General features: G+C 37.2%; 1 protein-coding gene across 1 annotated transcript; it reads left to right on the top strand.

Annotated features, from left to right (window-relative positions):
- Positions 1-5,775: 5,775 nt before the first annotated feature.
- On the top strand, positions 5,776-24,958 carry LOC102217344 (neprilysin-like). Its single transcript, XM_023351886.1, has 22 exons — positions 5,776-5,924; positions 6,642-6,677; positions 8,516-8,683; positions 9,624-9,704; positions 10,503-10,598; positions 10,692-10,810; positions 11,412-11,480; positions 12,356-12,490; positions 13,793-13,888; positions 13,990-14,126; positions 14,243-14,336; positions 15,857-15,985; positions 17,840-17,938; positions 18,044-18,121; positions 18,328-18,431; positions 19,490-19,548; positions 19,638-19,757; positions 21,454-21,587; positions 21,976-22,041; positions 23,364-23,459; positions 24,106-24,182; positions 24,294-24,958. Exons 1-22 carry the CDS (start codon positions 5,792-5,794, stop codon positions 24,391-24,393), a joined length of 2,226 nt encoding a protein of 741 aa, XP_023207654.1. The 5' UTR covers positions 5,776-5,791; the 3' UTR covers positions 24,394-24,958.
- The last annotated feature ends 201 nt before the right edge of the window (positions 24,959-25,159 follow it).

Here is a 25,159-nt window from a genome sequence, read left to right on the forward strand (position 1 = left end):
ATCTGGCCCAGACCAAATTTGCTATGTGGGATAGCAAATAGTTTGTCTGAACGACCTTTGAGTTTGTTGTTTCCAAAAACTCTCTTCTGAACATAATATTTCAAAAAATGTCTCCATTCATACAAACAAACAAACACCGCAGAATGTTGCAGTAACTATGCATCAAGTAAGCATGAGTGGCGATTTCTGATATGGGTGACAAAGGCAACTGCCCACGGTGGCATTTTGTGGGGGGTAAGGGGGCATAAGCACACCCTCTCTATGCCTCTGCTCCCCTCAGAAATGTTCTCTCAAAACTGTGTCTTTGACTGTGTCACCGTTATACTCTAGGAATTCAAATAAATCCACTTGATTCATTCACCTGTAAAACTTGTTTACATCTGAAATGAATCCATTGTATCCCAGGAGAGTTTATCTGTTTTTTATCTACCTTGGTTGCAGTGGAATCCTGCATACATCTTCAATTGAGTGAAAACCCATGAAAATGGCCTGAAAGAAATTCCTTTTTTCAAAGAACCACCAGATGTTCTTGTTTGCCTGCATATTTTTTTAAAGACTGATCCAAAAGATATTTGAAACCTTTAGTAATAATTGGTTAAATGACATGGGCAGGCTTATGATTTTCTGCACAGAAAAACTAGCTTTCCACAACAGATCATTTTAACCATGACCTCTTCTTGGTCTATCCATCATAGCCTGAATCCTAGTATCCAGAGAGCTAGCTGCATTATCGGAGTCCGGCATCTAGAATCAGGGACAAAAAGAATCCTGATTCCTAGTTGTATTCAAATTACAAAAATTTACATCATCACTGAGAAAACATATTTTGAACAATTTTAATTAATTCCCCTTTTTTTTATTTTCAGGAATTATCAATAAATACATATCTTTAGATTTGTCTGCTTTGTTGTCTAACCACATTACTTTTTAGGGAGATGTCATGTGACTTCTTAGGTTTTCCATTTTTCTGCCTTACTTTTCAAGTTGAATTGTATACAGTTTACAGCAATAGCACAATTAAGTCAGGAGGTGGCAGCATTGTACAACATATATTTCTGTTTCACTGCTATTAAACAAAGGGTGGTTTGTAACAGTGTGTCTTTCAACTCATTATCTAAGCCCATATTGGTCTGATTATTATTGTACCGTTTGATATTTGTTTTATTTTTTTCCCCTAGTGAGTTCAATCTTTTATTGGTGTATTCATAGACATTGTAAACAATTGCTGAGCCAATTTCCACATTCTACAGGATTAGATAAAGGCTCATACGTATCCTATACTTCGAGTTTCGTTCAACATTTCTATGAGCAGCACAGCGAGTTGGATGAACACTGCTGTTATACTGCATTAATGGCTCCTGCTTAGGTTGAACCTATTTTCTGATACCCTACTTCCTCCCACAGGGAGGAATGTCCAGGATAAGAACATTTTCAGTTTAAACGATAGACATAATGTCTATATGGTAGCGCAGGTTTGCTCTGTTGCTTTTGTTGACAACCTTATTGGAACCTTTCTCTGTGGAGTTCCATGTTCTTCCTGTTTATTCATGGGTTGTTCCACTGTACCCTAGCTTTCCTCTGCAGTTAAAAAACTGTACCAACGATATCATAAGGTCTCAGTAAGGGTTTACTGAGACCTTATGATATCAAAATGTAATGGTATTTCTCTTCCAGGTGAAGTCTATCAAAGTAAAACAAAGTGTAAGCTATTTTAATTATTGTAAGGATAAGAAGCTATTTAAAGCTGGACACTTCATGTAGATGTCAGGTAGTTTAAACGTTGTTTTCAGGTTTTCAAAGTCAACTAATAAATATGTCTCATCTGGCTGCCCAACAACACCCAGTTATTGAAGCATTGAGGAGGCCACCATCCCTTCTAAGTCATTTCTGTAACTGCAATGTGGCTACCTCGTAGAAATTTCTTTTCATGGACTGGATACAAACAATTTGAAGCCTGTTAATCCATTTATTTTAGTCAGGTGTGTAGCAGTAAGAAACCTAAAATATGCAGGACCAGGGTTTGCTCATTTTGGGGACCATTGTTCTTGGTGTGTCTATGAACATTTGTGTGAAGCCCAGATTTATTTATTTTGTTTACTGATATTGGTTTGTGCACTGGCAGGGACATTTCCAGTTCCAGTTAGAGGGTGGTGTCAAACACAAAGCAAATGAGGAAGATCACGATCCAAAGAGTGAACCAGAAAGCTTGTTTTAAACAAATAAATCAAGAGATCTCTTGTCTTCCAAATGTACATAATTTATCTCTGTAATAACAAATATTTACATATACCGAATAAAGACATACACAGGTCTTCAAGTCCTAAAGTTTGAACAAGGTCATACAATTTAAAAGACAATTATTCTTAATATTGACCAAATGTAGGTAAGCTTCTGAATTTGAAGAAAGCTGCAAAAAGAAATCTCTAGTAAATGCTATTACTAAGTTTTCTGGTGATTGGCAAATAGAAATAATTTTTGCAAACAAGAAAAGTTTGATTTGTTTTTAACTTCAGACAGAAAAAAAAATATGTATGCTTCTTTTTATTCGGCATATGCAAACTTTTGTTTTCAACTGCCTTAGATTTTACAGATTTCTTGTTGTGGACTTGGTACACTTGATAGTTGGTAGCTATAGGCAAGTTATGTTTCAGAAATGTATTAAAATTATGTAACTTTTGCCAGTTGACCAAGCTCACAAAGCAACTTTGTAGTGAAAGACAGATGTGTACAAAGTGTCTCTATAGTCATTATTAAACTATGATGCAACCACTCTGAAGGCAAGTTTCCAAGTCAAACTATAAGAAGATTATGTTGTTGGGATGGAACCATGAACTCTACAGAGGGTTTGTAGGCTTGTTATTGGAAAGTACATGTAAGTCACAACCATGCCCAAGGCACATGTACCGTTTGTTTTTCTAAATCAGTTCCCAAAAGACCTAACAAAGCAGGTCTAAGGTGTTTCATAAATTAGAAGTCCTATCTAAACATATTCAAACAAATAAAATCCTTTTAATTAATAAAAAGAACATAGAATGGCTTCAAAACATTCTCCTGGGGCCGGTAAGAGAGAAAAACATCAAATTAAATACCAGATGGCTCACTGCTTAACAAGTGTGTTTAAATTTTTATTTTGATCAGTTGACAGAAATGCAACTTTTAAGTCCCTTGTCACTGTCCAAATTTCAAAGTGAAATTACGTGTTGGGTAAAGTAGTAAGAAATAAACTTTTTATGTGGACTGTAATCCACATTTAAAGAAAGCTAATATTAGGCCTCATAAGTACAATAAGATGTTTAGCTACTACATGTGAACTGCACTAACCAGTGGAAAAGTAAGACTGATTTAATTGACAAAGTCTCGTAACTCTAGAACTCCAAAAGTACAGCGACTGGAAAATGCAAAAAAAAAAAAAAGACAAAACACATTTTTTATTATTGGGCCTTAATGTGAAAATTATAACTGTAATATAACTGTATATTACTGACATGGTTCCTGGTTCTGGATTATGTTCTGAATTGGGATTAATATAAAAAACAAAAGTGGGTTGTTCCGATCAGACAAAAAGAGGCTCTATAAACTTAAGGCTTTGCTTTGTTTTATGAAGTCTTACCAAGTGGATGTATTTTCTGTGCTGTGCGTCAACTCATAGAGCCTCCATTAAATACTAAAAACAAAAACTATCAATATAATAACTATTAATATAACTATATATATAACTATATATACGTGTATATTGATAGTTTTTGTTTTTTGTATATAAAATTCACCGCATGTCAGTCTGTCAGTGTATCCACCGCACGACGAAACAACAAAAAAACCCACTCAAAAATATTTACCACACAGAAAGCAGAACATTTAGTCTGTTGCAGTAATATGGTTTTAGGCTTAATGTTTATTTTGTGATTATTAATAGGTGATTGCTGTGGTAAGAAGAGAAAACTATAAATATATCGCTGCACTTGACTTTACTGTATGGCTAGCTCCATGGCTAGCTCGCCGTTACTGTCTCTTACTCTGAGTTGTGGAGTCACAATGTCTGGGATCGTGAGCGCCCCCTGCCATGAGGCGAGAAAACTGCCTGCCTCACCTCGAGTCTGTTCCCTGCCGTTGATGATCGAAACACGTTACACACACAGTGACAAGAAACACTTCCTCCCCTGACAGGCACGTCACTGCCAGCCAAATATCCCTAAACTCCGTCGCCATAGTAGCGGGCTCGGTTGAACTGAACTTAATCCGTAAGTTTTTCCACGTTTGTCTTCTTTTGTTTGTTTGTTTGTTTTACAGCCAAATAAATTATATGTTTTATAATATATAATTCATCTAATATAGCGATATTTTCCCCACCATTTTTGTCTTATTTATTCAACAACCGTTGGAAAGACTTTACAATGTCATTTAAATACTGTTGAAAATACTTTTAGCAAACACTTAATTCACACGGCAAGATTTTTAGTTTCGTTTATTATGAATAATAATAATCTGTAAGGCAATTACATGTTTTCGCTTACAACGTTGTCTGGGTGCTGAAGTGTGGAAATGTCTGTTTTTACTATTTTTTTAAAATTATTTTGCATTAGTCATATTCATAGCTCAAGGCTAACGACTCAATACCTTAGCTTGTGATTGATTCCAGATGTCCTGCATTGTTCAGGTTAAAGTATTTTTTGACAAAGGGATTAATATTTATTTATTTATGTGTTTATTTTGTATATTTAATTCATAGTAACAGTAAATACGAATTTTATTTGTCTCTGTATTTTAAGGAATTGTTCTGTAACAGATTGCATCGTAGATAACGTAGACTAATCATTGAGCTGGTCACCGGTTGCTGCGATACGCCACGGCGTCCGCCATATTGAATTTGATAAGATAGATAAGATACAAGTAAATTAACCGAATTTCATAAAGCGCTGTTCTACAACAATTTTAAGTTAATGGAGGTCATTAACATATTCTCTCACACACACTAATATAATTGGAAAACAAAGAAAGCTGTAACAACAACAAGGTATATATAATGACAAAGTAAAGTGTCATTACTTTACACTGAATTATTACAGTGTAAAGTAAAAACATAGGTTATATTGAACAATATTGTAATTTTGTCAGTAGATACTTTAAAATGTAGCATTTATTTATTCTTCATCAATAAGGGAAGTGGCATCACCAATCATCATCCTCTTTGCAGTGAGGGACTTCATCTGGAGAAGTGTGAAAAATAACTGATTTTCTGCATCATTTTTCCCTTTGCCAAAGGTATTTGCTCACCCATCCAAATGATCGGAATCAGATGTTCCAATCACTTCCATGGCTACAGGTGTATCCAATGCAGACTGTTTTTGAAAACATTTGTGGAAGTGTTTGCAATTCCTGTGTGGAACTTTGATAGGATGCCACCTTTGCAATAAATCTTGTTGTGAAATTCCTCCCTCCGAAATATTCCAGAGTCAATGGTCAGCTGTAAGAAAATGGAAGTGCGTGGCAATGACAGCAACTCCACAAAGCTGTCATTACCACAGTGATAGTGACCTCGCCATTTAGTTATGTTCTCATGGTGTCTATTGGAGGCATTGAGGCCCTTCTATTGAGCGTCTGTTGAAGTCCGTAGGCTGGTCTGGAGCTTTGGAAACTGATGGCTAGTGGTTCCAGAGAAAACAGGCGCAAACAGGATCCTATTCAGTAAGAGTAACAGGAAGCTGTGACTGGAAGAGCTTTGTTAATGAATTAACTAATGGTTTATTCCCCCATTAGGTGAGATTCTGCAGCCGGTGAAAGAGGAGACCTGAGAATGACAGAGACCGATACTCCAAAACCGGCGAAGAAGCCCCGTTTTACCTCTCTGGAAATCGGCCTGATTACTATCGTCTCTTTGTTCCTCATTATCATTGTTATCCTCATCATCGTGTTTGCCATCCAGTCAAGTAAGTGTTTTAAGTAAGGATTAGAACTGACACTGATATGTTTTATGCATTTTTTCTTGTCTTTAATAAACTCAAACAAACGTGTGAGCAAAACAAGTGAATCATCTATTCAAAAGGATTTGTCTAGGACATTCATTAGGTTTCACTAACAGCATGCACAAGTGCTGCCCTTTGCTCATATATGTTCTGTGTGCTTATTCACTGTTCTTCAATACAGTCTCTGGGACAGAAAAAAAAAAGAAAAATATGCATTCAAATAACCCCTTAAAAAGGTTTTCGTGATTCAAAAACACTCTCAAATTTCTAAAAGTAGGCTTGATTCTGAACTGCATATTTCCTAGAAAATGTTTTGTTTTTTGTTTTATTTAAAAAAAGGATGACGATCTAAGAAAAACTGAGAAGCGAGGCCCAAGCCTTTTCTTTCAGTTCAACGTCCAACGTTTAGATTTTCACTCCTTCATGCTTCTGCTTTAAAATAAGCAGTTAAATGAGGTTTGAGTTATCACAGGCAGGTGATCTATAGATTAGTTATTGCCAAAGTTCAGCAGGTCATGATGGCAGATGGTCCTGACAGAAAAGGTCATCCAATTGACATAACAAATTAACAAATTCATTAGTAAATAGAAATGCAGAAGAAGGAACTGATTTAGATGTAATCACCACTGAGTGCTGAAAAACCCACTGAGTAAAGGAAACGTGTTTTACGTTCTCTTGCAGATGAAATCTGCACCACAGCCGACTGCACGCAGTCAGGTAAGCAGCTGGTGTTTGTTTGTTTTTCTCTCTCTATTGTTTCATCCTGAAGGCTTTGACTTCTCCCAGAGGGAGCCGGCCTGGGAGAAGTGAGGCTGCTGCAGAAGCATTTTAGACATGCTCACTGAAAATGGCCTCTTCGAATGAGACACGTTCTCTTTCAGTCAAAACCACAATAAAACAGATCTGATCAGCCCTAGAATTGTGCATGTTCTACATGTAGAACCGAGGAGTTTGCTGCTTACAGGAAATGAAACAGACATCCACAAAGATAATAAAATAATGTACAATGAGATTAAGTTTAGGAAAAAAAGATTAATCTTCCTACTATTTACATTTTATTTATTAAATGACATGTTGAAAATTATTTGTGTCCTTGATAAACAGCAGAAAACCTGACTATAATTGATATTGGAGCAATCTAACCCATCGTTTAGTCATATCTTTTTGGTTATGAGCTCCAAGTTTTAGAAGTTGGAGCTTATCCAAGAGGTTATAAAACGGGGGTGTCCAAAGTTCATCCTAGAGGCAATTTGCGGCCCGGAGAATGATTCTGGGTGTCGGTTGATAACAATTCAAGAATAGCATGAATTTTGTTTGCTAGTTCATACAGTTGATGCAGAGCCACATTTAAATTTAAACAATGTTAGGGGGACATTTTTAGATGACAGACTTTGAAAAAAAAATACAGACAAGTAAAAATCCTAAAATGGAAAAGTCAACGTTTTAATTTCATTTAATTTAAGGTGTGATTAGTAGGGATCAAAAACATCAAAACAGCAAGACTGATTTTGTTTTAGATTCTTTTGTTTTAAATCTACACTGACTGAAAACTTGACACTTCACCGAATATTTCCCAATTTGTCTAGTTAAACATTTAAACAGTTTAGTTTCCATTTTTATTGTAAGACCTACAACAAAGAGCTCTTGCCTTGCAACAAGCTTTGCTAAAACGTAATTTGACTCAGTGCAAATTACTCACAGATAAATGTACTTTCTTTAATTAAATCAGTGAAAATAATCAAAGCAACCTCAATAAATTCTTAGCGTTTATCCCTAAATTAAATAATTTCACCTCACTTTAAAGTGAGGATTAAACACATTAAGTTTTGTGTTAGTATCTGAAGTTAGCGTTTTGACCCTTTAGCTTTGCAGGAGGATTAGATCACTGTAATCAGAGCGTTTTAGCTGCTTTCCTTTTTCTAGCATTCAGTTAATCAGCTGCAGCCTTCGTCCTTCAACAGGTTCTTAGCTAATCTTCTCTTTGAACACTTTGGTGTAAGATGATTAAACATATTTCCCAGAATGTCAGAGTATTAATTAGTGACATTGGAGCATCTATAATCAGGTGGGATTAAGTAGTTGTTGAAAAAGACTTAATTCAAAGTTTAACTTGTTTCGACCTGTGATGTTGGACTGATTCAGGGTTTTTTTCATGTGTGGAGTTTTCATTTGGAGTTTTTGATTATCAGACTCTTAATTGAGGCGACTTCCTGTTTTATTTAGAAAAGCCTTTTGTCTGGAACACCTATGTCTTGGTACACACCTGAGCACGCTTGTCAATGCTCAGACTTTTTTCTCATCAGCTAGACCTTCATTATGTTCTTCTGTCTTGCTTCTGCTTTGTTGTTCATTCATTTATTTCCCTGTCTTCCAGTGCTCTCTCTTTGTAAGTTTTACAGTCCTGACAGTCTTTCTAGCAGAACTAAGTTGAATTTCATCTGCATAATTTGACAGGGTTTCTTCCAGCTCTTACTGTTGCAAACTATTTCATACTTGTTTAAGATTTTTTTTCCCCTCCCAATAAACCTAAAGCTTGCCTTCTCAATTTCCTGCAGCGTCTCGCCTCATTGAGAACATGGATGCTACCGTGGATCCTTGTGACAACTTCTATCAATATGCCTGTGGAGGATGGCTGAAAAAGAGCATCATCCCAGAGGCCCAATCCAAACATGGCTTACAAAACATCTTGAAAGACAACATGGAGGTCATCCTCAAAGGTGACAGTATTTTAAGAGGTTTTTATTTTTGTTCACGAGAATGAGTTATGAAATAGTCCATTTGAAACTCATTGACAGAGATATATCTGAAGCATTTTTCTTTTTCTCTGTAAAGTTTGATTAAAAAATGTTAATACATTCTGTGACATTTCATGTTGTGACCTACACATTCAAGGGGAAGTGTCCGTCATTGACAGTTGTCCAGCAGAGTCATTGATATCTTCAGCAAAGGAAGCCACAAAAGATTGTTTCTAAAGAAGCATGCTGCTTTTACAGTGCTGTAGTAAAGTTGAATGAAAGAAAGAGCTTTTAAATACAGTGCACAAGCATGGTTGTAAGTATAACCTTAAAAAAAAAGACAGATATTAAACCTAACAGCTTGTTTCCCTGAACACAGGCATGGCCTGGGAAATCAGGGAAATCCCCCCCCTTCCACACTGTAAAGTCTTGATAGTAATCAAAAAATTAATTGAGGTGTTTTGAAGCACTGGAGTCATTAAAAGTTGCAGAACAACATCTGAGGACTCAAGGTTGAGTCCTTTAGTTGATTGTTAAAAAAAGAAAAGAAAAGGCCTATTTTGGAGTTTGGGGGATGTTCACATTGTGTGGACTGCAGTTGAATAGAAGTCTAATAACTACTATCACAAACGGCAAGGCAAGGTAACTTTATTCAACAAAACCTTTCAGTTAAAGGCATCTTGAAGTGGTTACACCTTGGAATTAAGAACATAAGCAGGCTCTGAGGGTTCCTATTACATACCATGTTAAGAACACACACACACACACACACACTGTTGGAGCTAAATCTAAAAGCAGCTCTGCATCTTTTTGCAGGCATATGCTGCTCCCCGTACACCCTCACCCTATACGTTTTATCAGGTACACTGATTTCACCTTTATCTTTGTCCTTTTTTTCATGTGTGCTTTTGTTTGTGCTTATATGCAGGTGTCCTTGAAAAGAATGTGGAGAGGGAGTCTCCTGCTGTCACCAAGGCAAAGACACTTTACAAGTCCTGCGTAAACAACAGTGAGTCAGCAGACATAAGATGTGAATGGACTAGTCCATTATACTGTTATGTTTTGTATAGTCATCACTTTGTACATATCCTGAAGGCTGTCTGTTTCTTTCAGAATGTGGAAGTTAAAATATAATATTAGATATAATATCAAAAATGCTCATCTTTCCATTTTGTAAAAGTGTTGCACATACATTACATACGTATGTATACATGATCTAGACCAGGGGTGCTGAAGTCCATTCCTCGAGAGCTACCATCCTACAACTTTCAGATGCTTCCCTGCTCCAACACACCTGAATCAAATGAATGGCTCGTTACCAGGCCTGTTCAGAGCTGATCCCAGTCTGTTGGAGTAAGGATGCATCTAAAAGTTGCAGGATATCTCTCGAGGACTGGACTGGACTTGAGCACCTCTGATCTAGACATTGTAATGGTCACCCAAAAATCTTAAACGTTTTACGCACTGCGTTTTATTTAATGTGGTACTCAGAGATCATGCTCAGCCACTGTTTTTCAAGTTGGAGAATTTGTATACAAATCGTCTATAAATAGTATTCCAAGACTGAACAAACAGGTTCAAATTCTAAGTGAAAACCTAGAAGAAAAATTATTATTTTTTACAATTTTCTTGTTTGAAATGGATATGTTGCAAAGTTACAACAAAAGGGTCTTACAGGGTTACAATTTCAATTTCGAAATTGTGGTGAATCTTAATTATGCATGTTCCAATTTTACTTTTTCAGTTTGTGTAAAATTACTGTATGCAAGCTAATTTGCATTTGACTTTCACCAATACTGCACTGTAGGCTTAATAGAGCTGAAAGGAGGAGCTCCTTTGTTTGACATGCTGCCAGACATCTTTGAGTGGCCCATGGCTGTGGACAACTGGGATAATGTCTATGGTATTGCATTTTTACCCTTCTTCCCCTCGCTGCCATCATGCTATAAATCACTTATTGCAGTTCTTCCCTCGTACATCCTCCTTATTTCTTCAGGGAAAACCTGGAGGTTAGAGGATGTCATTGCCAGGTTAAATTGGAAATATGGAACTGAAGTCCTGATTAGCTTTTTCATTCGCGCTGATGACAGAGACTCCGCTAAACACATCATTTATGTACGTACAAAGCTTGCGGCTGTAAAACCCCTGATAGCGCATTTCGGTAAATTAGAATTCAGTCAGTTAATTTTTCACTAATTTTGACAGAGTGTGTAAACAACAGTTCAAGCATATTTGTTTTTTCAGTTTTGATTATTTGGACTTACAGTTGATAAAAATCTCAAAACAAAATCTCCCAGAAGATTTGAACATTACAAAAATCACAAATATGATTTTGGACTAAAAAATAGTCCAAAATGTTTTAGTACAGTATATGCATTGAAATTTGAGGAATAAATCACCTTCTTCTTTTGTTCTTTTGTGTTGCAAAGATCCCTGAATTTTGGAAAACAATAAAATATTTGGCATCAATAGAAAAATTAACAGCAGTTTTGCGATATTTCAACTAATTAAAACAAAAAACCTATCAAAGAATAGTTAATTTTCCTATTGTATGCAGCCAGGTAGCTGATAAATCCGACATACTTAAATTCTTGAACAAGTGTCTCTTGTAATTAGAGAGTTCAATCTGTTGGGCAAACCTGGTTACATAATGATGAGTATGTCTGGTAACTAGAATATTTTCTTGATTTTTTTTTTGTCTTCCATTCTTTGTCAGTTTGACCAACAAATGTCCTTTGGCCTCTTGTCCATAGACTACTACAGCTGCAAGGGTCGCTTTGCAGAGGTGCGCTGAAATGTTTAATAGTTATTTGGTCATGTATAAGTAATTCGTAACCAAAGCAGTAGAAAATGTTAATTTGTGCTGGTGCTGATTTATTTAGTTGAAAATTGGTTAGCATGGACAGCTGGTGTTTCATAAAGCTGAACAACAAAATCAATAATTTATATCGTGACAGACACGAGATCAATATTAATAGATAGTACATCCAATAGAATATTCAATAACAAATTCACTGAACTCCGATCCATATCCACACTGCATTCTGGGAGATGTAGGCAGAGGAAAGGCAATAGCTTCTCCACCTCTCAGTCAGCTATAGCTTATAATTATTGCTTATAAGCAAGGAAGGAACCTAGCAACAACCTGTTGAGAAAGTTGTGCAGCAGCACTTTAAGGTTTCACCATTGTGTCTCATAACTGCTGAACAATAAACAATGGTGTAGAGTGAACAATGTGGATGAAACTGAAAATTTCATGCTGCCAGTTTGGCAGTATTCAACTAATTAAAACAAACAACCTTTCAATCAATATATCAATAATTGTCTATTAACTGACATAAAACACTCATATTGTGATGTTTTTCAGCCATATTGTCCAACCCAATTAAAACATCGCCATCGTGTTTGAACTTTTTTGTATAGGGAAAAAATATTGCCTGTCAGTGGTTTGTTGTAAATAAATGGTGGGGAAGAAAATCTTTGTAAGACAGATCAAATGTTATTAGACATCCTCTCTTCTGGTTTTATTTTACAGCTGAATGTGAACAGTTGATTTGATAAACAAAAAGCAGCTACTGTAAGCAGCTGTAGCAATAGTTGGTCTGTGCCAGGAGACACTTTTTGTTTTGGGAAAACCAACATTATTGATGTGTTTTACAGGCATGTCGAGCTTATGAGCAGTTCATGTTTGATCTGGCAAAGCTGATCCGCACTGACCGGGGACTGAAAATCAACGAAGCAGACATAAGAGCAGAGGTGACACGAGTTGTGAATTTGGAGAAAGACATCGCCAGTGTGAGCATACATCTATTCTTTCAGAGATCACTTAAGCTGAAATGTTACCAGGCCAGGCTCTTGTCTTTGATTAGATAAAGATCTTCACAGTTTGTTTTTCCATCAGTAAGGGCTGTATGCTAATAATTTGTTGCTCAAACCTAAAATACTTGGATTAGTTTAACCAGCTGAACAACTCTACTCTTAATTATGAAGAATGATGATAAAAAAACACTCATTATTGATTTATTCATCCAATAGCTACATTATTAATCACACTAAGTTTCCCTTAATGATTTTAATTAAGTAAAAAGGTATTACTACAACACAAAGAAAAATTGCTAAAAATATTATCTAAAGCCCTATTAGCCCTATTATCTCATGTAATAATTAAATTACTTCCCAAGATCGGCTCTACCGTTTTTCCACCTTAGCCTCTGTCTTTGCTGGATTGATGGTCTGCTTTGATCCAACAGTTGTAGTGTTTGCCCTGAAGACACTCTTAGAAACGCAGCTCTCTACCGGTACTGGACTTTGGGATGTGGAACCTTTGAATTTGGAACTCATTTAAAGACAGCTACTGACACTGATCATGTCTAAGGCACAGCAAAAAAAAAAATCTTTTGCAGTATTCAATGTGAACAAAAACATGCATGGTTTGGGAAGTTAGGTGGGCTTGTCGGAGCTTTTCTTGTCAGCAACCTCTGTGGGGAAAATAACATTACCCTTTTGTGGTTTCACCAATACCCTACCATTTTTCTTTATACAGTACATGCTGTTTCTTTTTGTTTTGATTTTTTACATCTGGTCTACTTGTCCAGCTAAAATAGTGGAACAGTCAAATGTTATAACAGAGAAGTGTGGCCACATTTATCCATTTAGTATTTTAAAGCCCTTGCATATTTATTAGGAATTTACGTAACCGGCATCATTTGGCATAATTATCACAGTATACTAGCATATTCAGAAAAAGTTCACAGTACAAAATAATTCTGGGCAGATACACATCTTTTTGAGACAAGCTTGTTAACCTGTCACACCAAGAATTTCCTAGAAATCAACAGATTAGTAACCCTGTTTTGTCAGTCTGCGCTTCTCCTGTTGCTTACATGCTTTGCTTTCTCTCCACTCTGCTTCTCACTATTACAAAGCAGTTAAACCATTCAAACTCTGACATTTACAGACCTGAGGCCTCCTGGGCTGCACATGCTTGATGCTTCTGGAGATGTACCAAGAGTGTAAATGTGTTGGGGAAACAGAATCTTTATGTAATTTTAAGCTGTAGTCCTATGTTTCTTTTTGTTGCGTTTCGTTTTCTCCTAGGCCACTGACTTGCAGCGGAGGGATCCAGCGTTGCTTTACAACAAGATGCAATTGAGTACAATGAATAGAATATTCTCTTTTGAAGTTGACTTTCAGGTAATGCTAACATCTTAGCTTGTGAGCATTCCTATTATTTAAACTTAGTGTCAAATATCTTAAACTTGGTTTCCTTGTGTGTGTTTTGGCTCAACCTGAAGAAATTCAACTGGACTTACTACACTGCTAAGATAATGGACACCGTGAACACGAAGGTTAATGATTCGGAGAAAATCATCAACTACTCCCCCAGCTATTATGGAAAACTCAAAAATGTATTAAGCAAATACACCAAGAGGTGTGTAAGATTATTCAAGTCAGAGATGGCTGTTGTTTTCCAGAGAAATTGCTTACCTTTGCAGTAATATGCGGATTGTGTCGATCTCCTTGTCCTTGCTGTGTTTTGTTTCTCAGGGATGTGCAAAACTACGTGGTTTGGCGGTTTGTTATGCAAATGGTAGGGGAGCTGAGTCAAGCTTACAGAAACACCAGGAATGTTTTCCTCAAGGTACGCAGCCTAATATCACCTTGACATGATGACTTGGGAAAACTACTTTCATGAATGTCCTTGCAATGTCTTTATAACAATTTCAAAATGGCAAGTTATTGTATAGGTGTAAAAAATGACTTCTAGTTGTTGAAAACAAAAAGGTACAAGGAAGTTTTATAGATGTTACATTTAATAGACTCTGAAATGTCATTAAAACAAGGAAGATGTCAGTGTGTTTGAGACGGGTCCAATCACTGTCATGCATCAAACACGAGAAAACACCTGAGGAGATTGCAGAATCTACTGAAGAAGAAATGTGGCCGGAAAAGAATTCTGAATTACCATGATCGGTGAAACGTTTGGTGAAATCAAATAGAAGAAAAACAACAGGATATGTTGTTTTTCTGGGCTATGTTTACAAGTGAAAGTAAGAGCATTTCACACACACAATGAGAAGGAAACTTAAGGGATTGCGACTGAGCAACTGTACAAAAAAAAAAAAGCTTCAATTTGCTAGGGAGCATAAGGACTGGACTCTGGAGCAACAGAAGATCATGTGGTTTGATGAGTTAAGATTTACCATCTTCCAGAGTGATGGCCACATCAGCGCAAGAAGAGAGGCAAGTGAAGTTATTACCCATCATGCCTGGCGCCTACTGTATAAGCCTGTAGGACAGTGCTATGATCTGGGGTTGTTGCTCCAGGTCTTAGCACTGTCAGGTCAGGTCTTGGTTCAGCAAGACTAAGGGTGAAAGAATGATGTAATCTGACAATTCTGAATATACTGAATGACCAGGTTATTCCATCAATGAATTTCTTCTTCCCTGTTGGCAAGAGCATATTCCAAGATGACAATGCCAGGATTCATCAGACTCAAATTGTGAAAGAGTGGTTCAGTGAGCATGAGATATCATTTTTACACATGGATTGGCCACCACAGAGTCCAGACCTTTGGCCAGGCATTGTATTAGTCAAAGAAGCAAAACGTTCATGGGGTTTTTGACAGAGCAGCAAGTGCAAGAATCTGTTGAGAGGCTATTGGCCTTAAGCTCTGTTGAGATGACTGAACAGCGGCAGGGATGCTAGTTATAATCAGTTTGGGGAGGAGATTTATGCCCCAGTGAGACAATGACCCTAAACATAACACCAGTGCTACAGTTCCAGTCCATCATGGCCAGATTCACTGCAACTTTTATGTGTATCCGTTTCAATGCAAGTAAATCAACCAATCAGATCATCTGAGTGTGGTTGCATGCTACAGGATAATTCAGCATTACTTTGTTTTTGTGCTGTTTCTGTATTGCAGTTTCCCTTGAACTCTCTCTTGATAGTTCAAGGAAATTCAAATGTTTAGGCGATGCTGTACTTTATTATTTTTTTTTCTTATAGATTCTTGTAAACTTTCCTTCATAACCCATCCTTTTTGTTTCGCTCTATTTCTAAAAGGGAATTCGGTTTTATTTGAACATGATTAAAGTATTGCCCTGAATGAAGTTTCTCCTTCGTTCACAAATTTTGTCTCATCACTTTCCCAATAGGTTCTGACCGGTAAAGCATCAGAGGATGCCTTGTGGCGATGGTGTGCACTGTATGTCAACGGCAACCTGGGCAAAGCCGTGGGACGGCTCTATGTGCAGGAGGCTTTCTCTGACAACAGCAAAGAGCTGGTAGGTAGAGGCTGAATTGGGCTGATGGTCAGATTAAAAAAAGCTTTATTGAACAGCTTTCTTTTACATTGACAGTCTGAACTGATGACATAAAAATAGTGAGTGCTTTTATGTATTCATATACAGAGTGAGATAGTTTAAGAGACATTTGATTTTGTCACCTGTCTCTTGTCTGTGCCTCAGTGTTATCTTGCTTGCATCCACTGGAAGCAGCTGAATGAGGCGTCCTTGTTATCGTGCTAACACCACCTACGCTGCAAATCTCAACTGTGTGCCTCTGTGTATGTGCACACGCAGGCTTTGCCGCTATACTGTTTCGTGTACGAGTGACACCGTCTTAACTCTTAAGTATCTCAACGTCTATAAAGATGTTTGCCTACTCAGATCAAAGTCAGAATGCTGAGATTAAAGTTAGAAATCCCTTACATATAGATGAATCCATTATAGAAATTATTTCTGAGGAGATTTATGCATCTATAAGTAATTCGATTTTCTTTGTATATATATTTTTCTTCTGCGGGAAGTAGCTGATCAATCATTCAGATTATCAGCAGACCATCTCCTTACACATTTATATATTAGTGGTCAAGAGACATTCAGTGAACTATAACATTAATTAGTAAATAAAGCACTATAAGCAGCTTGTTTCTTGTTTAGCTCTAGTTTCAGCTGCTCACCATTCATATTTGATATAAACACACCTGAGTGGAAGCTTTCACTGTAAAACTAAAATTTAAACAGGGATGGTTTATTGCGAAATTTGTACAAACCGCATTCGTCCAAACACAACAATCTCCCCTAAAGGCTTGTCTCTGCCAGTTTGTGGCAAACCACAACGTTTTAAAAGGGTTGTGCAATGAGCAAGCAAGGGGGTCCACTAACGTGACGAGACAAGGGGTTTTTGGGTTTTCTCTTACTGTGGTCTCAGAGTAGATCTCAGTTCATTTAATTCTTTGTGTGAAGCAATGCATTTAAAAATGTGGAAACTCTTGGGGATGATATTATAAAAAAAGCCTCAAGGGAAAAAACAATCTGTTGTAGTGGTTCAACAACACTATGCAGGTTTGAAACGGGGTGTAATGACAATACTATCAATAAACAATTTTAGGATTTTATAAAGTTGTTTTTCTTTCTCTTGGTTGCAAGATCATAGATTTTTATATCCTTCGCTATTATATCAGGAACAACAATTGTACATTCAGAGTAAAAAGGCAACATTTTCTCTCACTGTTTGAAGTTAAACTAGACCAAACATCTCCTGTTTCAGATCAGTTAGAATAACCCAAAATTATTCATATTTAAAGACAGAAAACTTTGAGGTGTCTTTTTATGTAGTTTTCTTTAAATTCAGAAGTTTGCATACAGTCATTCCTTTATCATTGAACACTAAGGGACACCACAGATTATTTCCTGGTGTTGGAAAACTCTAACTGTTAGAGTCTAACAGTTCAACTGACAATGACAATGACCATGGAAGTGTTTAAAGTCGAGCATATTTGTATTTCTTTTAGTCAAGTATATGGTCAAGAGCTCCAAGAAAAATCCTGATAGAAATATTAACATTTTCAGAATATATTGTTATTTTTAAAACAATCTTGTTAATGCAGCTGTCATTATGAACAGACTAATATGCACGTCTGAATTGTTCTGATATGTTTATATATAAAGCCTAATCATTTTAGGAAGTGTGTTAATACTTTGACAGAAGTTATATTTGTCTTATTTCTGATCCAATTAGAGTTGATGAACAACAACAGCAACAGCAGACCAGAGAACCTTTTCATGATGCATGTTCCTGTTCTATCATTGGCATCTTCTGACATTTGCTCTCTCTTTGGTGTGTTGGGAGATTAGATGGAGGAGATGATTAAAGATATTCGGGAAGTTTTCATTAGTAACCTTGATGACCTCTCCTGGATGGATGAAGAGACCAAAAATGCAGCTAAAGAGAAGGTGTGAACTTCAGTTGCAAGAATCATTATTCTATTCCATTATTTCTATTTAGAACGACAAGTAAACCAGATTTATTCTCATTTTCCTTTCTTTTTTTTTTGCCAGGCCCGAGCTATCCGTGCACGCATTGGTTATTCTGAAGACATCATGAATGACGAATATCTAGACAATGCGTACAAAGATGTGAGTATTCGTGAAAAAACCCCACTGTTATCCATATTTCACTAAGTTCTTTGTAACAAAAAATACTTTAGGAAAGTTGCATTTCTTATCCTTCCTAAAACATCCCAGTGAATTTTTGACTGAAATGAGTTTCCCTCGTGAATACATGTTGACAGCTTCCATCACTGCTAATCCTCCTGATTTCTTTCTGGCTGTGTTGCTGTTAGCTGAGCTACAGTGGAGAGGAGTACTTTCAAAACGTCCTGCAGAACCTGGCGTATAGGACCAAGAAACAACTGCAGAAATTGCGAAGAAAAGTCAACAAGAATGAGTAAAGATTTTACTTTTTTTTTGTGGGGGCGGTGGATTTACCAGCTTTACTTCAGATGTGTTGTAAATGAAATGTGCATTGTTTGGTATTTAGCCCTCCAGTTACGTTCGTTTCTAGGGTACAGCAGTAATGTTCATGGGTCAATTTGACCCGGGCAGTGTTTAGTCATGCAGTAGTGTCAGAAACCAATTACACTTTTTTTTTTCCAATGGGTGATCTTTATAATTGAACTTGAGACACACATACTGTTCAGGGTCAAATTGACCCGCTGATTAATATCAAGATAAATGAGTCATGTAGAGAGTATTTAAGTTTTCCTCCACTTCTGCTGAGTGTCACTCAGAGTGGGTGGAGTTTGTCCAAGTTGTATGAACACCTGCTTTCCCGCAGTTTCCTGGTGAAGTAAAGAGAATAGTGAGAAAGTGGGCTTATGTGCGTGCACGCCTGCATGTGTGTGTGTGGTGTGTTTGTGTGTGTGTGGTGAAATATGGTTCATAGCCACAAGGAAACATATAGAATTGGACATTTTTTAATCTTTTTTTGCACTTCAACTTAACTGCTGGGTCAAATTGACCCAAACAGTATGTATGCAAAAAGTAGACCCAGGGTGTGGTGCAAATGTGTAAAATGAATACATTTTCCATTTATATAGAGAGTGCACCTATTAAGACAAATAGAAAAAGTTTTATGCAAAAAAAAAAATACTTCCAACTATTTAAAAACATTTTTTAAACTTTAAAACGGTTCAATCTGACCTGCAACATAACAGGAGGGTTAAATCACCTGTCTTATTTATGGTCCTAGCAGAGTGAACTACTACAGTGTTTACCTCATTTATTCCTTGTGCAGTGTGTTCACTTTATGCCACACAAACTCCCACATGCATTTAGAGTTCAGCTTTAACAGCAGAGTCACACATTGACCTTGGGTTTTAAAAGCTGTATGTTAATCTTCCACATTTTTATTCAAGTAGGCTTCTTACTGTGCCTCAGTGTTTTTTCACAGTGTCATCGTTTAATAACACCCCTCTCATTTTTTTATTTATTTATTTTTTCAAGTTGGTTTTTTGGAGCTGCTGTTATCAACGCCTTCTACTCAGCTAGCTTAAACGAAATAGGTACCAAATAAGCACTGGAAATTATGTTCAGCTATAAAACATAAAGCCTAAGCTATTTTGAAATGTAAAAATGCTTTCTCTGTCTGTAGTGTTTCCTGCTGGTATCCTTCAACCCCCTTTCTTTAACAAAGGCCAGCCTAAATCGCTCAACTACGGTGGAATTGGCATGGTAATCGGTCATGAGATTACACATGGCTTTGATGACAATGGTATGAATTTTCTACTTCATTGTTCTTCCTTACAGTTTTGCTGGATTACATTAGTCTGTGAACAGATGGATTTCCCCCTGTTACTGGTACCACTTTGGAGAAGAGCTTTGTTTCACCTTATTATGCCTTTGGCCTCAGGATGTTGTACTTGTAATTGTACTGTAATTTAAATTATTTTCCACCTGAGGTATGTCATCTGCATTCTTATTTACATATAACAAATTCTAATATCTAACAATCACTTTTAGCCATAAGAAGCTTACGGTTTCAAAACGACAAACTTCCATCCTTCTTTTTTTTACAGTTTAGTCATTTTAGTGTAACAGAGGAAATGCAGAGGTTTCTTCTGGCTGCTTGGACCATAGATGAACATGTTGCCCTTTGTTACACGTTACTCCATGCCAGTGGCGGCTCTAGTGGGTGTTATAGCTCCCCCTAAAAATGTCATACCACCCCCAGAAAATATTAGATTAAATTTTTTTTTTCATCTGATTTAACATAATTTATGTGTAGTTATTGCGGCATTTTCATCAAAAGACACAAAATAAACATAAATTATTATATACTGAGTTTAAAAAAAAAGCATCCCACAAGAGGATTTGAACTTTGTCTATGCATATTATCACTTCTAGGAAACAATTGACATGATACCAGCTCCGCCCCCATGCAGACGTGGAGCAATGGACCTTACCACAGGGGCCGCTTGTCATTGGCTGATGCCCATTCTACGTGGTAGCGCGGCTACCGCGTGCATGGCCGTCTCACAAACACACGCTTCCCCTTAGCTAAGTACAGCACAATGGCAGTACTGATACAACTTCTACACCTTGAAGCCTGTCTGCTGCACAGTCTTACATTAACTAAACAGATCAATATGCAATGTGTCTGTATCTGACATACACTAAAGATTTTATTTTAGCAGACAAGGTTTTGGACTAAACTGTTACTTGTGTTAGCCACTCTAGCACTAAGTACAGTGTATCAGGCCTAGGCACACTCAAACATTTGCCAACAAACCACAGGAATCACCCACTGATTTCAAAAGTAACCTACAAAATGATGAATGCCCGCCTTACCCAGCCTTGCAAGAACAATAGGCATCAGTGATCTTGTCCACAGCTATATTGATGTAGAGGGTGTGTGGATCTGCCGTTTTCCTCATCAAGCGAAAGCATTTTTGCTGTGACGTGCACAATGTTGGAGGCGTCACGTGGCTAGGGGCTTAAGGCTTGTGCTGATGTCTAAGATTCAAATCAGTCTGATTAAAATAACAATGCTAATGCGTGTGTGTTGATAACTATAGGGAAATAAAGATCCGTCATAGCATCCTCAGTAAAATGTTTAACTCCCCCTTAGCACCTGCAGAAAAAAATGTCTGGAGCCACCACTGCTCCATGCTCCCTGTCAGCTACATTTTTCACTTTATTACAAGAAGAACAATGTGGAGGGGGTTGAGGGGGGGGGGTTGTCAACCTGGAAAAGAATCTTATTTAGGCAACACAGTTTTTAAAAGTAGATGCAACACAACATAGCCTCTCAAATTGATGCAAAATTTAACAGGGTATTGGATCTATATATTAGCATTTGCAAATGGGGTCATACTTGTAGTCTTCATTATTTAATTATTTTTGCAGTATAAATAAATGTTAATATTGCCATCCCTAACTCCTAGCTCCCATCTGTTCCGTGTCTCTAGGTCGCAGTTACAACAAGGACGGCAATCTGATGAACTGGTGGACTCCTGAATCTACAAAAAATTTCCTGGAACTCTCAAGGTGCATCGCTAGCCAGTACAGCAAATTTTCCTGGGACCTGGCTAATGGTTTACATGTATGTTTACACAGTCACTTGGGTTTTTTCCCCTACTTTTTTGGAAAATTACGTGAAAAATTCCATTAACTTCACTTTCATTGATGTTACCAGAATTCCTGTTGCCTTTGCCAGCTTATCCATCTGTCATTTTTCAATCTTTCTTCCTGTTTGGCAGCTTCATCGTTCTGCTTTAGGTGTCTTTAATATTTTGTGTTGACATATGAGTACTTCTCCTTTTATCCTTCCTCCTCTGTACTGCTCCTTTCAACAATGCTTCTTTTATTCCCTTTGTAATTTGTTCTTATAACCCAGAAACTGAAATCTGCAATTTACTGAAAATATGGAGGGAAAACTTTCAGGATTCTTAATCTCTTTTTGCACTCTGGACTCTTTATTTTCTCCTTAGTTGAATGGCAACAACACCCTCGAGGAAAACATAGCTGACAATGGAGGCATTCGACAGGCATACCAGGTGAAGAACTTAAGAGATGCTGTAAAAAATATGTTTTTGTTTACATATGTGACCTGCTTCATACAACTTGAAAAAAATGCTGAAGTCTGTTTATCAGGATGTTGACATGTTTGTTAGGTTGTATGAAGGTGTGATTGCTGGTACTGTGACTCTGGATCAGCAGAGTCATTCACCAGTCTAAAGTTATTACAACTCTGTAAAAAGATTTCAATGTTATTTAAACATAAAAAAAATATCTTGTCTTGTATGTAAAAAAAAAAGCCCAACTGTTAATATAAAATTTTGCTTACAAGCTGCTTCAGGATAATTACTCTGAATTAGAAATGCAAAGAGAAATTGCTTTGTCATCATTGCCTTATAATTTTCTGCTTGATCAGCCCTGACCAGTGACTGGTCTGGCACATCATCAAAAATTTCATTTTCTTTCCGTTCCTCACTAGGGTACAAGGGTTGTATTATGGGTCATTTCTGACCCACAAATTATAAAAGCATGTAAACAGCAGAAAAAGAGTTCAAAGGCGACACACAAACTCTCTCTAATACATGCAAACAACCCCCACACACACACACGCACCTGCATCCCACCCACACACACACACACACGCCCGCACGCCTACACACATATCAAAGAAACTGGATTGATGTACAAATTTAATTTGCATTTGACCTGCACCTGCACTCTCAATCTGCAGCTAACCCCCACATCAAGCTCCCAAACACAACAGAAAACAATATCAGACATAATAAAAACAAATTAGGTATATAGGATATGAAGGTATGCTGAATCTGAGTGACGCTAGTTCAGGGGTGGGCAACTCCAGGCCTCGATGGCCGGTCTCCTGTAACTTTTAGATGTATCTCTACTTCAACACACCCTAGTCAAATAAAGAGGTCATTAGCAGGACTCTGGAGAACTTGACTGCACTTAGGAGGTGATTCAGCTGTTGGATTCAAGCGTGTTGGACCAGGGAGACGTCTAAGAGTTGCAGGACACCGGCCCTCGAGGACCAGGATTGCCCACCTCTGCGCTAGTTGGTTCCTTGTTGAAGCAATGAGTAGACTTTTCACTGCCCAACAGGGCAAACTTATTTTTTTCTGGAAAAAAAAATCAAATCCTTGATTTTTGCTTTCAGTCTAATACGAAAAAGGACCTGTGTGAATTGGCAAGATGTGTATTGCAATAGCAATTGTTTACTTTGTAACGTAGAAGCTGTGGTAGCAAACATGAATGAGAAATATGTGTAGAGCATTACTGAAAAATTTCTAAATCAAACATTTATTAACTATGTGTAAAATATATAAAATTTTGTATTTTATTATAGGCATACAAGAAATTTGTGAAGAGGAATGGAGAGGAGCCACTGCTGCCTGGGATTGATCTTTCACATGATCAGCTCTTCTTTCTTAACTTTGCACAGGTAATCAGTCGAACTAAAAAAAAAATCTTTAATATTGATAAATGTTTAATAAAGTTCAGTATTAAATATTTTTAATCAATATTTCTGACACAATTCATTCTGCCCACCTCCATAGTTATTTGATTGCTCTTTACTGTAACTCAATTATCACCTGCTTTAATTTGTAAAACAATTTGCCTTAAATTGAAAAACAGTTTAATAGCAGGTGCATGATGACACTGACCACTTTAGTAAAAATCCAACCGTTTAATTTTAGTCATTAACTGTTCCTATTTTTTTTGTCTTGAGAAAAATGTCATTCATGAAAGACAAAAGTAGGATCTCAAAGTTGTGAAGTTGCTACCCACCTATTTAAAACGGCAGTATCTATTTTTCACTGTCCTTGTGTCATTATACAGTAGGAAGCATGGTAACTGAGCTAATAGCATTTCCAAAGTTTAGTTCTTGATAACTCAACTAATATAAAAAAACACAACCTGGCACTGCAGTTAAAGAAAATGTGAGGATTTTTATTTATCTTTGGCAAAAATGAATATGTTTATGGGGTGGGGTGTCAGAAATACAGTGGGATACCTGACACATCTGTAATTGAATTCATGAAGCTCTGTACTTGTCTGATACATTACATCCTCTATATCTCTTTAAGATTTGGTGTGGATCATATCGACCACAGCAAGCCGTTATTTCCATTAAAATCGATATACACAGTCCAGTGATGTTCAGGTAATAACATGAAGTGCAGCATTTCGTGACTTAAAAATGCAGTTTAAAAAGCAGGCACCCTCTGACACACAAAGTTCACCTGCTAACACCAGTCTCCTTTGTATACTCTAGAGTACTCGGCTCCCTTCAGAATTTTCCAGAGTTTGCCAAAGCATTCAACTGCAACAAAAACAGCAACATGGTCTCTGACAATGTTTGTCGTGTTTGGTGACCTAAAGACCAAACACGGTCTTTAGGTCCGTGTTTCCTGCCGGTACGATACCTCTCCCCTCTAACTGCTGGAGCTCTCGTGGAGGATTACAGGGATATGGAAGCTTCCCTTTGTTCTTTGCTAAATGGACCACGGCTGGTGAACAGGCAGTGTAACATGCACTTTATCCAAGATGGATTATTGTCCCAAAAGGAATAACCCTCATTGGTTGTCTGCTGTCAAAGTTTGTCTCTCAAACTGCAACACTGCTGTTCAATAAATCAACTCTTTCAATCTCCTGCTCACTGGATACAATCACTCCTTCTGTTTTTTTTTAAGTTTTATTCTGTTTTTTGCTTTCACATTTGCTTATCCTTTGAGCCTGCCAGTGTTTGTTTATGGGTGAATATGCGAGTGTGTTTCAGTCAAAATGCTTTACAAGCAGTAGGCAATAGAGTGGCGGACAGAAAAATGTGCTCAACCCACTCACGCATTAATACGCCGCCTACCCACTCACATACATGCAACAGGGCCGAACCACTGTATTGTATGTGGGACTCAGCTGGAACTCTCATAAACCTCGGCTGTTTTCAGCCTCTGTCTTGTCTGCAGATTTTCTCTACAGTTTTCCCATCATGGACCGTTTTAGTTTAAGTAAATTATGGCACAGTCAGAATTATGCAATACACCATATGTTGATGGCTGCTGACCAGGGTGTTCTGTTTTCTAACAGAATACTTAACCTGCATTAGCTGTGTTTTTTTCTCTTTTTTATGTGACAAGTGAC

Source organism: Xiphophorus maculatus, chromosome 18 (genome assembly GCF_002775205.1).
Source record: "Xiphophorus maculatus strain JP 163 A chromosome 18, X_maculatus-5.0-male, whole genome shotgun sequence".
Classification (NCBI taxonomy): domain Eukaryota; kingdom Metazoa; phylum Chordata; class Actinopteri; order Cyprinodontiformes; family Poeciliidae; genus Xiphophorus; species Xiphophorus maculatus.

What these genes read in the sequence shown, in the direction of transcription:
- LOC102217344 (XM_023351886.1), top strand. Translation starts at nt 5,792, where the DNA reads ATGACAGAGACCGATACTCCAAAACCGGCGAAGAAGCCCCGTTTTACC. An exon ending in CTTTTGAAGTTGACTTTCAG is followed by an intron (nt 13,889 to 13,989) that starts GTAATGCTAACA and finishes CTCAACCTGAAG; the next exon opens with AAATTCAACTGGACTTACTA. An exon ending in AGCTAGCTTAAACGAAATAG is followed by an intron (nt 19,549 to 19,637) that starts GTACCAAATAAG and finishes CTCTGTCTGTAG; the next exon opens with TGTTTCCTGCTGGTATCCTT.